We start from the raw sequence: 14,593 nt of genomic DNA, 5'->3' as shown, positions 1-14,593 counted from the left end.
CTGGCTGCAGTATAGCTCATAAAGCCCGCCTCCTCCATGTGAACAGATTGGATATGAGTCAAAATATAAAATCAAAATACACACCCGATAAATTTTTCTTAAACATGGTTTCTGTCATTATAGTTAGTTATTATCATGCTGATTTATGTCCAAGTGTTAATTTTTCTGACAAGTTTATTTTTAATTAGTTATTTGATGCTGTCAAAAGGATGATTGACAGCTCTGTTGACAAATACGGCTCATGCAACCAATCAGTTTCGGATTAGCAGAGTGGAGGACGAACGGCGAGAGGAAACGTAACCAAAACAATCACTACAGTCACTGAAGTTTCCACACCTGTGAACGTTAACCTCAGACCAACACAAGAAGCTGTTCTGCTGTTAAACACGCCGGTGAGCGAGATCCTTGCTGTTTTCTAGGTAAGTTAAGTGTGTGTTTTGGTTAATGGAAGTGGCTACGCCAGCGCCACCCGCCGATCTCTACTGCCCAGACTCTGGCTCCAAATTACGTCACCATCGCAAGATGGCAGCGCCTATCACGGGGGCTATTTTGGCATCACTCTCGTACAATGGGAGCAGATGGAGACGCTTCGTCCATCTATACAGTCATTGCTGTGCTGTGGTTTAAGAAAAGATGAAGGAAGATGAAGGATCAAATGCTTAAGAAAAAACATTCTGACTTTACAAACTGTTTTGCACTTGCCACTGTTGATCAAACAGATTTATTCCAGTTTGAAGCATTGAGTTACTCAGAAACAAGCTGAGAAAGGACAAGAAGAAGATGAGAAGAAATACCCTGTTGAACAAAACAAACATGCATTGTCTTGATTTAAGATATCTAACCTTTTACAGTGTACCCTCTTTGCCTTTTATCACACTGTACAGGCAGACACACACCTCTCCTGCAGCCTCTTTGGGGATAAAACGGCTAACTGCGACATCACCTCTGAGCTGCACCGGTTACCAAGGTGATGGGATTTTTTTTTTTACATAAATAGAACCAAAAAAAGGGGAGGGGGAATTTACAGGCAAGGTTTGCCATGTCCTTGACTTTGAGGGCGTCAGGTTAGAACCTTTACACACCCTGTCTCGTGTCTCTGTCATTGCATTTACAATCATTACAGAGAAGCAAAGATCTACTCCTGCTGCCTGCCCCCGTGCCGTCCATCACCCTGTTTGTAATCGTCCCCTGCCTATACTGCAGTGCTGCAGTATTCTGCAGCAACTAGTCCAACCAAGATGTGTCACGTCAGCCAGCTGCAGCTTTGAAAACACAAAGGACAATGCACAAAATGAACAGAATTGGAAAGAAGATGAGTCAATTTTTCAGAGGGAACAAAATGGGAGGGAATGTGCACATGTGATGGACAGATAAGGAGGGAGAGGAGAGGCTTTAAAAGAGAGACAGGAAGAGTCCAGTCAAGTGGCTGCAGGCTGCTGGCTGCTTTTACAGAACAGCTCTTATCAGATTTGGGCAGACGAAGAGCCAGACAGGGTGAGACAGACAGGGACGAGAGGCACATATCATGAAGGACAGTTATAGAGAGGGGAGACAGCCTCACATCCCATGAGGCATGTGCTGTTCTCCACACGGGGCTTCTTTTTTTGAGATCAAACATCACAGCCGCTGCACAGAGGCACAGGAAGCGAGGAGGATCCTAAAACACCCCAGAGCTGCTTAAAAAATCCAAGCTCAGTCTCAGGAGAGAGGACAGACAGGCACAGGTGCTGCGAGAGAGAGAAGGGGGCGAGAAAAGCGCAGTTAGAGAGAGAGACAGAGAGAGAGAGAGAGGAAGAAGAAGGGGGAGGTGTGGGAGGAGACTTGCTTCAGAGGGGAAAAGGAGCCGGAGTGCAATTCCAAAACAGCTGTCCGGCAGACGTCCCAGTCGACAGGAGTGCAGCCCCGAGGCAGAGACAGGAGGCAGGGCAGTGTCAACATGCCACAGGAGCAGCTCAGCAGCCACTGAACACACATACAGACACACATCAAACCTGAGGCTGCAGTGATCAGGAGAGCACCAGCCGTACCTGGGAAGGATCAGGATCTCCTCTTTGGAATACTGAAGGTGAGTGAGAGCAGGAATATTCTGTATTTCACACTCTGAACACGGGATAATGGAGCTACAGTTTGCTGTCAGAGAGGGTTTCTGTGAATGTCTGCAGCAGAACAGAATTGCTTAGTAACAGTAAAGCGTGCGTGGTAAGTTAGGCTTGTGCCGGAGCCAGCAGACGTGTAACACAAGAGCTGAACTGTTAGAGCAACATGATATCCTCCTGCTTTCCAAAAGAGACATTTTTAGCATGTTCGTCTGAAACGCAGAGCCGCCTTTGCTTTTATCTCCTGAGGGGGTGTTTTCACTGGTAAACTGAGAGGACAGGACTTTGTCTTTTTATGCCCAGTATATGTTGACATTCCCGTCATGTTTCATATGCTTTGATTCGACTTCCTGCTCATCCCTGCCAAGGATAACTCCGGCATGTGCTGGCCATGCTTGTGGGTGGCACAGGGGGAGCGAGAAAGAAAGACAGAACAAATACTCCACCCTGCCATTCGCCACCAGGCCCCCGAAACGAAAGCCTTTGCCTATAATTGAGGTTTTTTTATGCAACAAACAGGTCAGCCTATTCTGTAAAGCTACCATTACCCTCTGTGGCATGTGCTTTTTATAACAGCCCCAAAAGAGAGGGTCTTTCTGCTATTTGAAGGCGTGACAGGAGTCAAGGCCACGGTTAGATGTTTGGAAACTTCCACAGAGTTGCTTTGAAGACGCAGTGGGAGGAAAACAAGTTTGATGATGGTGCCCTGACCACAGCTACTACACAAGTGCAGACTAGCACCATGCTATTTTTCAGCAGCACTGATGTGAGATGTCAGCACAGTAATCCCATCAGCAGAGGAATATTTAGGTGATGCACGGGTTCTATTTTAAAGAAGTCAGATACAGGTCATATTTTGAACAGCTGCTCTCTCTGGACGTCCCTCATCGCCGGCGCAGTCCAGGGAGCTAAAGCATCATCAAACTGTAGCGTATATTTAGGCTACAGTAGAGTTTCTCTCTAAGAATATACTGACCCAGTTCTATCACACGTGACTTTTAGGCGTCCAGAAATACCCAGACAAATCACGAGCTGTTTGTTTAATTAGCAGATACCAACCCCGCATTTATCTGCCCCCCAGAGGTGCCAAAAGTCCACACATTCTTTACTCAAGTAGAAGTACAGATACGCGTGTAAAAAAAGACTTGGGTAGAAGTAGAAGTAGAAGTGAAAAATGTACAGGCCCTGTAAAGTATAAAATAACACCAACAATACCTTGAAAAACTGAAGATTAATTTTGATCTAATCTGTTAGTCAGTTGGATGAATAATGTCCTGCTGCTCTGAATCTGTTCTGACATCGTCGGCTGTCGTTGGCTGTTTCACTTTCATCCATTTGTTCTTCCTGACGCTCACAGACATCACATTCACCAGACGCCTCTTTCCCTCTATTTCCTGTCGTCTTTATCCACCTTTGACGTCGTTTTCTTCATGCTTTGTTTGTCCTACGTAAAATGCAATCATATAAACACCAAGGAATTGTCTTATTTTAGTGTTGTTGTCCCGTCCATGTAGGTTGAATTTGGTCTGGATGTTGATAACCTCTAAAATGCACCAAAGCTAAAGTAACGAGCCTGTTTCTAAGGGGTAGAGAGGACATATATTGGTGTTAAAATACCTAAAAATCCTGCCTAAATACAGTAATAAAGTATTGGTACTTCATTACTTATCACCTCTGCTGCTGCCTTACTCAAGCTTTCATCGCCTCGCTCCTTCTGCTGCCTCCCTAAGCAATAACTAATCCTCCGAGCTCGAGCCGATGAGGCAAAGCTCCATTTTTAAAGAGGCTGGAGAGGCTCCACATCACTTCATGCCCAGACAGATACCGAAGCTGTCGCTGACCCAATGACACACTGGCTTTATCCGGCAGCTCTCATTATGACTGAAAGCTATCTGGAAAGGAAGGTGCCATCAGATCCACACATCCCCGGAGGTGTAAATGGAACCTGCAATCACTTTCTGCGGAGGTGGCGTCAACAGGGCCCAAGTATCAACACGTGCCGCACTGACTCTCTTTGGACCGGATCCAAAACAAAGGTCCAAATCTGGCCTTGGCTTTGATTTGTACCAGAATACACCTGCTCAGCTATTCACAGCCTGCAGAGGCACACGTGGATTGATTGGGTCAGCAGACCATGCGGCTGTTGTAACTGATTAGTTTCCTTTGGGGCCAACACAAGCTTAACTAACTCTAGATTCTCTCCAGGATTCAGATCTAATTCACCAAAGCTGTCATTGAATTAAACAGCAGATCCCTAAAAGAGCCCTATGATGGATTTGTTGTCCTCACACTCGGCTTGTTCTCTGGAATTCCTCTCATGTTTGCCATTTAAGCTGAGCTGAGCCACCAGCAGGACGGCTGACGTGAAGGTCAGACCTCCAGGCTTTCATCAACCATCTGACTTCGCCCGGGCCACAAGTGTTGACCTTGGTGCGGGATGCACAGCAGATGTCTCCCTGTGTGAGCTGCATGAGTTGGACTCCTCTGCTGCTGGAGGGTTTCCCATAGATCTGTCCATAAATTGATTTCATCTTTTATAATGCATGGGCTGTGCGTTTTCTGGTGCCACAGGGGAGCAGATGGTCCTCACAGAGTGGGCAGACGGTATAATTACATCAGACCAATAATCTATAGACATGCTTCAGAGATGTTTAAGCCGGAAGTGCAGCAGCCAACTTCAGTTCTTGGACAGAGCCGTGCAGGTGTTAATATAGCTCAACAAGTACTAACTCCCAACTCTTCGAAGAAGGCTTCGAACTGTGAAGATCTAGGTAGCATCAGCTTTGCCTGAGCAGGGCTCCACTGCTACGTTAGCTATTATCAATATGTGCACAGTTAGACCTCCAAATTCAAGCGTTCAAGCTCCAGCAATAATAAATTAGAATCCCCGGATTGATTTTGAAAATAAAGTTGCCAACCAACGTCTCACATTTCATGGCTTTCCAACACGCCACAGTCGTTAAAATGTGGTTAAAGCTGCTAAATGGTTGCAGGCTTGTTAGGTGTAGGCAGAAAAACTACTTGGTTAGATTAAGTAATATTAGGGTTTGGGTTTAACCAGTAATATGCTAACTATCTGAATTTCATAACTTCTGGAAATGACGTAACTGATATAAATTAAAAAATAAGTCAACATTTGTTTCACGCTGGGATTGAGCCTCCTGATCCTGGCTGAACGTTCTGTGTTTGTTTCCCATGACTCGCCTACAACCATTTCCATAAGCAAACAATCACGCTCTGTATACTGGGTCACATGACTCCAACAACACATCCAAACAATACGTTTAAAGATCGGCTCTTGAAATGACGATGCTGGGTACCTAGAGCAACATATTTTTAAGAGGTGGGTCACTGATCAAGCTTGTGTTTTTGCGGGATTTGAGTACAGGTTTCTTCTCCCACAGAGCAGGCAGACATTATAATTTGATCAAGATGGACCAATAATCAATACGAACGTTAGATAGGAGGTGTTTCAGTCAGCAGTGCAGCAGTGACCTTCGATTCCCGAGAACAGCGTTGCAAATGTTAATACGGATATAAAAATGTGCACTCTGAGCCCACAGGAAGCAGCTTTTGGCTCGCTGGTGCATTTGTTTCACTCTCTTTCCAAACCCCGTCTCCCTCTGCAGCGAGCATCAGCTGTCAAGGTCAGAAAGGACTGAGGAGCAGCAGAGAAAGGCAGAGCAGTGAAAAATAAGTGGGAGGATGAAAAAAGCTTGAGCTAAACAACTGAAGGATTTGCTGTACCCCCCTCCTTCAAACACTGCAGCACTCCTCTCCTCCCCCTTTCCTTTCGCTCCCTCTCTATTAGCAAACAAACACGCTCCCCTTCGCACACATGGTCTGCATTCAAAACTGCTATCTCTCACCTCGCGCATACACTCACACTCACATCAGCACTCGAATACACAAGGACCCTCAGAGAGCGCCGTCGCTATTCAACACACTCACACATGTTCTGCATCCCTCAGTGTTTGTCATCTCTATATATAGCCGCATAGTGCTTGCTGGGTGACAGGTTTATTTGTGTTGTAATGGCATCCCCTAAATTTCGCCCTGTGGCTACTTTCGTGCAGAAAGTCAGCTCCAAAAAACAAGGCGGAAAAGGCAATAATATACAGACACTTTACTGGGATAAGCACATTTTTCTGCAACAGAAAATTTTACTTGCCAAGTTTTTTTAAAACAAGAAAAAAAGTTAGTGTTAAAGAACCCTCAGATATCTTAAAAACTAGTGCAGCCAGACTAAAAACAAGTACATTCGTAAGTATATTCTTGACATTATTTAGCTGTTGGGAAAACTAATTTTGGAACCCTGATCTGCAGGAAAATAGTTCTTCTGTGCTATGGTATAAAAGTAAGATAAAACAGTAAAATCCATCTGATTATTATCTGTTCTGAATATGTGAAGAGATAAAGAAGGAGAAGATGCTTAAATTAAGATATTCTGAATTTGACAGTTTGAAATGTGTCAACCAGCTTAAAATTTCTGCTAATTCAAGTTTCAAGCATCAATTTACTCAGCAACAGTAATAACATCTCTCTTACAAGTTATCTTATTAAGGAGGCCAAATACTTGTAACTACTGTCTGGTTAAAAGAAGCCTGTAGTAACTCTCATGAGGCCGTTCATTAAACAGGTTGAACACAAGAAGCCATGTTGAAAAAGGATGTCAGTTCAATGTTTTCCAGGTTTCTATTTGGATTCAAATCCGCAGCAAGTGTGCGTCTCTGTGTCTCCTCACTAATGTGCCTGCTGAATAAACATAGCCTACTTAAAGTGTCTCTGATAAGGCTGATGCCGGCTGTCTCTATGGGGTCGGTTGCAGCAGGAATGTGGATGTTTTCCTAGTGAAACCTTTTTTTGAGGGGGCGGTGGACTTGACCGCCCAGGCACTTTCTGTGCGGCGGTGCACTGTCAGACGGTCACTGCTGACAGACCTCTCATAAGTAAATATGTCTATAAATGGGCAGGCTCTGGTGCTCTCTCCCACCCACCCACCCATCACACACACACACACACACACACTGTCACTCCCTTCCTCCACCGAATGGTTTTCCCTTTCTCCTTGGTTGCTTTGTCATTTCAAACGGTCTTTCTTCTTTTTACGGAGTTCATCCTACACTGAGCTGGCTGCCAACCTGGGGACATTCTCTGTTGGGTTTATAATGGAAATCCTTCATCCAATCAAGCACCTTTTATCAAATCCAATCCAACCTTAATCATGTTTACCTCTCCTAATGTATTGTGCAGCCTAGCTAGTATCTCAGGCCAACTTGGAGCCGACCCTCTGCCCATCAAAGCCAAATCAATTCCCAATCTGCATCACCTTCTTTCTTAAGATCCACTTGCTCTGTAATCTCTCACTCAATCTCTCTCTCACAATTCCCCCCTAACCCCCTTTCTCCCCTCTCTGTCTATCTCTGTGCGTGTCTGAGCAGTAGCCCGTCCCTGAAACAGGCTGCCCTGCTCTGATCCTCCTAAAGTCCTGCTTTGCTTCTCTGCTCCCAATCTGCGCTCCAGCTGTTCCACATTAGCACATCCACTGTCTTGGAGGCCAAAGAAGGCTCATGAGTGGAAATGTGAATAGAGCAGAAAAAGACCCAAGCTTCATCCTACTCTGCTCTGGCGTCTTCACGCGCCAGATTTTTTTTTCTTGCAGGGTTTATTTGTGGGTCTTGTCTTGGTGACCAGGACGGGAGATTTGTATCAGTAACAACACAAAGTAACCTTCAGGATATTTGTCATTTCTGGGGTCATTTTTTAGAAACATGCTGACATATTCTCTATTTGTCTCTCATTTCAGGGCAGACGCCATTTGAGTTCTTGGATTCCAATTTCCTGATCGATGCTGCAAATGCTGATATTATTTTTGGAGTCCTGAAAGGTTGGCTGAGAATGTAACTCGAGCTCCTCCCCTGGGGAACTGTAACGTCCAGAACTTTTACAGCGTTTCCGACTTTTCCATCCTCCCCATCTGAGATCTCTTCTTCAGTTACAGCCATGCCAGCAAAAGCGCCCATATACCTAAAACCAAACAACAACAAGAAGGGAAAGAAATGTCGCCTTAGAGATATTCTGTCCCCAGACATGATCAGTCCACCGCTTGGGGACTTCCGTCACACCATCCACATTGGCAAGGGCGGAGAGAGGGATGCCTTTGGAGACATGTCCTTCCTCCAGGGGAAGTATGAACTCCTGCCCGGGAAGGGAGACATCCACCCTCAGTACGGCATCCAAAGTGAGTTCATGAGAGCCAACAGCACCGGTGATGCTTCCTTTACTGAAACCCCATCTCCAGTTCTCAAGAATGCCATTTCCCTTCCTACTATTGGTGGCTGCCAGGCACTTACCCTTCCCCTGATCTCCTCCACGGTGTTCTCCATGCCCCCGGAGCCGTTGGAAGACATCATTGGCCCTTCAGCTCCAATGAAACCTGACAGCGCAGAGGAGGTAGAGATCCTGCAGATGGAAGCCCTTCTGCGTTCCATGGAAGTCTTCGGCAGCGAGCCTTCATCTCCCTCCCCAGATATCCAGTCTAAGCCCGACGTCCTCCTGGATCTGCTGGAGAACACTGATAAGTCCACCTCCAAGGCAGTCGCCAAAGCTAACAAAATAAACAAGAGTGAAATCAGGTTTGACAAGCCGTCATCCTACTACATCAACAGTCACAGCAACAGCTCCTTTAAAGCTAACGGAAGCCTGAACAGCAACGCAAGCAGCGACAGCTTTGACAGCTTGAGCGGTAAAGGAGACTTCCAGAACAAAATCTACAATGACAATGGAAACTGCAACGGTTACGGACACTTTAACAATGACATTACCAATGGATTCAAGCAGGGGCTCTCAAAGTACAATGGAGAGTGGGTGGACAGAGACAGTGGGGTGGAGGAGGGCCGCCTCTGTGATTATGAGTATGAGTTTTCCAAGGAGAAGAGCACGTCACAGGATTCCCTCGCCCAGATCACGGGGTCACTCCTTTCCCTTGAACTCGATTTGGGCCCGTCCATCCTGGACGATGTGCTCAACATAATGGATAAACCCGCAGCGAAGAGCAGGCCTTGAGCTGCACCGAGGCCCCGGAGGAGAAAGGGAATTATTAAACTAAAGCCATGAGAGGAGAAGGACTCAAAAAGCAATCAAAATGGTGTCTGGATATATCATTGAGATGAGAATGAGACAGAGCTGCTTATGTTTTTTATTGCCAAAACATATAACTATTGGAGCTTCTGAAGAGTGTTCGTTCTTCTCTTTCTGCCGCATGTTTCAGATGCATGTACTATTGAGTTACAGCTAAACCACAGCCATCGTGCCTTTGACTGTAGAAATGATAGATTTGTGTTCTAATGTTGACTTCCACAGTGTACTCACCGTATGTTTGAGGCCCTTTGCTTTTTTTACACAGTCTTGAACATTTTGTGACTTAAAGTGTGTTTAACAAAGCATTATTTTGTCTGTCACATAATTCATTTGCCGCATTTCAAAGAGAGAACACTATGCATATTTGTGTTTTTAAAAATTGCAACACAAATAAATTCATTTTTGTCCTAGTCTGAGTTCATTTCTTGCAGACAGTTCGTGCACAAGAGATGCAATAAATCAGGAGAAAGCTGGAGAAAGAAGGAAGAATGAAAGAGAAAAGAACAACAAGAGAGATAGCAAGGAGAGACAGAGCTACAGATTGACAGAGAAGGACAGAATGGACTTATTTTCTCGCCTCTGACATTCCTCACATTCTGCCTCCCTGCCCTGCAGTGGGAGCTCCGGTGGGCCTTCATCTGCCCAACCAGGCGCCTGCTCCATTTGTTTGCATGTGGACAGGACAGGCAGAGGAGGGGTCTTTGAAATTCCCTGCATTCCAGCCACAGAGCACAAGTGTCCAGGACCAGGCATGTTTCAAATGCAGAGGGAGAGTTTATCTCTAAGAGCCACACTGTTGTGTAGCTACATGAGGTTATAAAACATGAGGTCACAAGCCACAGGCAACTTTGTGTCGTGCTGAACGATAGATTATCCTCTCCCTCCATCTAGGAGCAATAAAGATATGTTGACCCAGCAGTGTTAAAGCCTGAAAGCAGTGGCCTATACATGCAGTCACTTGAACTCAACTACCCCTATGCATCGGCTCCTCGCCCTGATCCCCCGTCCCTATGGACCCTTAAGTGTTGACACATGAAGGGTAAGTCATAACAAGATTTTAGGCTCCCTCCAAATACCCACGTGCCACTTTGTCATGCTTTTTCAGAGAAGACGCTGTCAGCTTTCTACTGCCAACAAATTTTCACTCCAAACTTGTCAAACTAATTAGGTTAGTCTGGGGGCCTGCGCTTCAAAATATGACCCTGTAGGTTCTCCTGTAGCACCATAAATAGCCGCTGTCCTCTAACTTCCTGTTTTGAATTGCCGTTGAAGTCAGGCAACGTAAATTGAAGACGAGTCTGATGGGGTGGTGTTCAGGGACCATGGGTGGGTCAAAGTAACAGGGGACATTCATCCAGACCACGGTTCAATTCCTGTGTTAAGCCAACAGTTATTGTTTCCTTATTTTAAGAAGTTCTTTTAAGTTACGAAGTGTATGTTGGTCATGTATCAAGCATTCATTGTTTACGTTAGTCGCATAACGTACGCAAGTTAGTTAACCACTTGATTACTATTTTTTCCTTCCCAAAAAGTCTAAAGTATGAAATGTTTATCAGCGAGCTGTATTTTAAAAGGTTATTAAATAGAAGTTGCATATTTATTATCGCTCACTTAACTCCTTTTTTAAATTAACACCAGAGTAAATTCTTTCCTAACTTGACAGGGGAGCCCTTCACAACTCAAAACTGAACTCTTCATATTGTAAACACAGGGCCAGCTGTGAAAATGTGTTAGCTTAGGATAGCTTAGCTTTGCGTTTTGCAGTTTCAAAAGTAGACTTCAAAAGTAACGCTTCCTGACAAGTATACCACAATTTATGATTTTTTAGGCATTAACTCTTGGTTGAACATTTTCTGGGTTTAAATCAATGACTGTATGTAAAGATGGACGACACGCCTCCATACTCTTATTGTACAAAATGAAGGCCAAAGTACCCCCCATGACAGATGCTGCCATCTTGCACTGGTGACGTCATTTGGAGCCAGAGCTGCACAGTAGAGATCAGCGGGTGGAGCCGCTGTACGACTTATGCTAACCACAACACACATTTAACTCACAAAAAAACATCCAACCGCTTCTTGTGTCGGTCTGAAGCAGATATTCACGCTTATGGAAAGTTCAATGACTGTAGTGTTAGTGTTAGTTACGTCTCCTCTCGCCGTTCCTCCTCTACTCTGCTACTTGGGAACAGAACGCTGCAGGAGCCCCATTTGTCAACAGAGCTGTCAATCATGAGGTCACACCCCCTTTTAAAAGCATCAAATAACTAATTAAAAGTAAACTAGTCAGAAAAATGAACACTTGGACATAAATCAGCATGATAAGAACTAACTATAATGACAGAAACCATGTTTGAGAAAAATGTATTTGGCGTGTATTTTGATTTTATAGTTTGACTCATGTCCCATCTGTTAACATGGAGGAGGCGGGCTTTATGACCTATACTGCAGCCAGTCAGCAGGGGGCGATAGAGAGGGCTTGGCTTCACTTTTAGGGAGCTGTCATGTCAGCCATCTTTTTATACAGTCTGTGGCTTTAGATACACACAAATAAGGTACTTCATGTAACCATACTCTCTTTACCAACCTTCTTTATGTAAATAATGTGCCGTATTGAAGTAGCTAAAGTACACACGTTATATAACTTAAGATAGATGTCAACCTTGGAACCATGATCACCTGGATTATATGTTTGTTGAACCATCAGGCCCCCTCTACCATCACCCCCTGACAGTAGTATCACTGATGACTTGTAGGGGTACACATAGTATCATACTTTGAAGTGTTGGGCCACTGAAAAGCTCCAGTATCTGATGACTTTGGAGTGAGAGTGGGCTGCCTGTTATGCCCCCAGAATCAGATCATGTACTTGTGTAAGCAATATAATTTCACATGCCAATAATTATCTGCGTCTGCGTTCGATTTCACTCCTGTCACTGAGCGGGCCGATGTGGTGAACCACTCCGAATCCCTCAGAATGTCCGTAAACAACCGCGACGAGCCCAGCGAGGCATCTGAAGCCGCTGTGAAACCAGATGTTAGAGGAGACATGAACACTTCCCCACACAACAACACCCGTGTCATGGCAGACGCTCCAGCAGCCATTGGAAAATCCCAGCATTAGTGCTGAACAGTTTGTGTATGCTGAGCCGAAGCATACAACCTGCGAGCATGAGTAATGAAAACCTTTGCGTTCAGGTAATTACTATGCTTACACCTGCAATGGTCCATCATTGACTTGATGACAGCCTTCATTTTGACAGGCATGGACCCCAAGCAAACCCCTTTGGTTTACAAAAGAGCTGAAGCGTGTTGTGTAACATATTAAAGTATTTCTGCTGAGATGCCAAAGCTCTCTGTTAAAAAAACACCAGGAAATACCAGAGTTTGATGAAATCCAATACAAATACTCGACATATGTAACTCTGAACACTGCCTCCATGTTCTCGCACTGTGAGTTCAGCAGTCTCATGAAAGACAGAGGGACGTTTTGTTTGTTTGAGCGACCAGCTGGCTTTGTGCCTTCATTTCATGGAAGTTTTCTTCTTCTATTATTTCAAAGCTCAGATATCAATCAGTCCATCTGTATTTAAATTGCACAACTTGAACAGTGTGTTGATTCCCAGCAGACACAGGTTGTCTTGTCTTGTTTCTAGCTGTAGTCTCCTCCGGTAGCCTGAGGGCATTCACTCACATACCAGAGATGGAAGGTAGAAATAGCTGTGGTGGAGTGTTTCTTATTACCACAGGGCCGAGGTGGAAGTCTGACCTTAAGAGACCTTGACTCCAACTGCCTGTGACAGTCCACGTTAACGCTACAAAGGCGTCTTACAGTGACACAATCAGGGAACGCATTGTGACACCCACAGACTCACAAGGAGAACAATGTTCCTCTTGTTTTACCAGCAAGACACAGCAGCAGCAACATTCAGACAATTTATCTTAAGAGTCAAACAGAAAACAGGTAGCTAAGGTAAAAGCCAACAACAACGCTCTCCTGCTTATTGTTTTAATGTGCCGTAGATGTCAGGTGATGGAGAATTACTGTTAGTAGTATAGTTTAATAGTAAATAGTTTTAGTCACATTTTAGTCGTTATTACCCTTTATAGTTTTACTCCAGTTTTAGTCAACGACAGCTCAAAACATCCAGCCTGATCCAGCAGATCATCCAGACAGTAAAAGAACGATGAGGACACTGGATTACGTCTGTATGTTTGATGTTCATCAACGCTTCTCTTTTACACAGTCTGACTGAAGCAGACAGCCGATGATCGCTCCTTTACAGCCCACCACTAACATTTTATTCCCATCTTGGGGTGTTAGCGGAAACAAAACATACGTATTGTTAGAGTTTCTACTATCAAAGATCTATTTTTAGCTCGTCAACGTCTCGTCTTCGTCGTTGAAAAAAGGAGGTTGACAAACATTTGTGTCATCATTTCTGTTAACGAAATTAACACTGGACTGAGGTTACATTCTTTAATTAAACAAATAATCAATGTTATTTAGAAGAATTTTAGAGTGACTTTTTTTAGGTTATGTAATGTTTGTTCGTAACATAATAAATAAGTTAAGCATGTTGAAGACGGTGCTTTAGTTGCGTTGGGTGCATTAGTAACATTAGTAAAATAACATACATTATAACTTATTTATGAATAAACTGTGATCTTTTCCTGAACATGACCACATAGTTTTGATGCTTCAATATAAATAAATTGTGACTGTCATGTCTGCCCGTTAGGTTAAGTTTTATTTTATTTTTCCTCCTGTTTCATGTCTAGTATATCCTGTTTTATTTTGAAATCACTCACCCCTGTCTCTGCTCCAGGTCTGTGTCCTGCCCCTCCCCCGTCGTGTGCTCACCTGCTCCTGATTGTGCTCTCCCTAGCTGTGTCTCATCAGCCCCATTACCTCGTGTATTTTACCCTCTGTCTTCCCCTGCCTCGTTGCCAGTTCGTTTGTACCTCTGTGTCACGTTCCAGCATTCTGTTTCCTAGCTCTCGTTTTTTGACCTCTGATCTGACCCTGTTTTGCCTTCTGACCTTGCCTTTTTTCTGCCTCACGTTTCTGGATACCTCTGCTGATCTGACTGCTCATCTGTGTCCCGAACCCTGCCTGTCGTTAAACCATTTCTGAGTTTAGATCACCCGTCTGTGTTTGCAATTGAGTCCTTCCTCTTAGTCCCTAGTTCATGACAGTTGCAAGTTAAACTAGACATTGCAGATTCATTGTTGCTTTGGCTTAGCTCAGCATAGCTTTATGTCTTTCAGTTAGCTTGACTCACTCTTAGAAAAATAAATACATTTGATTTAAATGGCATCTTTGTTCCAGGGAGAGAAGTCTGCCTGAGCTCCTGT

The 14,593-nt window shown here is 44.4% G+C and overlaps 1 protein-coding gene across 1 annotated transcript; it reads left to right on the top strand.

Moving 5' to 3' along the window:
- Positions 1 to 1,469: 1,469 nt before the first annotated feature.
- On the top strand, positions 1,470 to 9,646 carry cdc42ep3 (CDC42 effector protein (Rho GTPase binding) 3). Its single transcript, XM_069658770.1, has 2 exons — positions 1,470 to 2,065; positions 7,903 to 9,646. The coding sequence occupies exon 2, from the start codon at positions 8,100 to 8,102 to the stop codon at positions 9,159 to 9,161; it is 1,062 nt and encodes a 353-aa protein (XP_069514871.1). The 5' UTR covers positions 1,470 to 2,065; positions 7,903 to 8,099; the 3' UTR covers positions 9,162 to 9,646.
- Positions 9,647 to 14,593: the final 4,947 nt, after the last annotated feature.

The sequence above is a fragment of the Semicossyphus pulcher genome, unplaced genomic scaffold, assembly GCF_022749685.1.
Source record: "Semicossyphus pulcher isolate SPU_LCO1_2020_fin unplaced genomic scaffold, fSemPul1.0.p SCAF_12, whole genome shotgun sequence".
Lineage (NCBI taxonomy): Eukaryota > Metazoa > Chordata > Actinopteri > Labriformes > Labridae > Semicossyphus > Semicossyphus pulcher.
The sequence above is the reverse complement of the archived record's forward strand: the minus strand, read 5'-3'. Positions and strand labels throughout refer to the sequence as shown.

Coding starts and splice junctions, on each gene's coding strand:
- cdc42ep3 (XM_069658770.1), top strand. CDS start 8,100: ATGCCAGCAAAAGCGCCCATATACCTAAAACCAAACAACAACAAGAAG.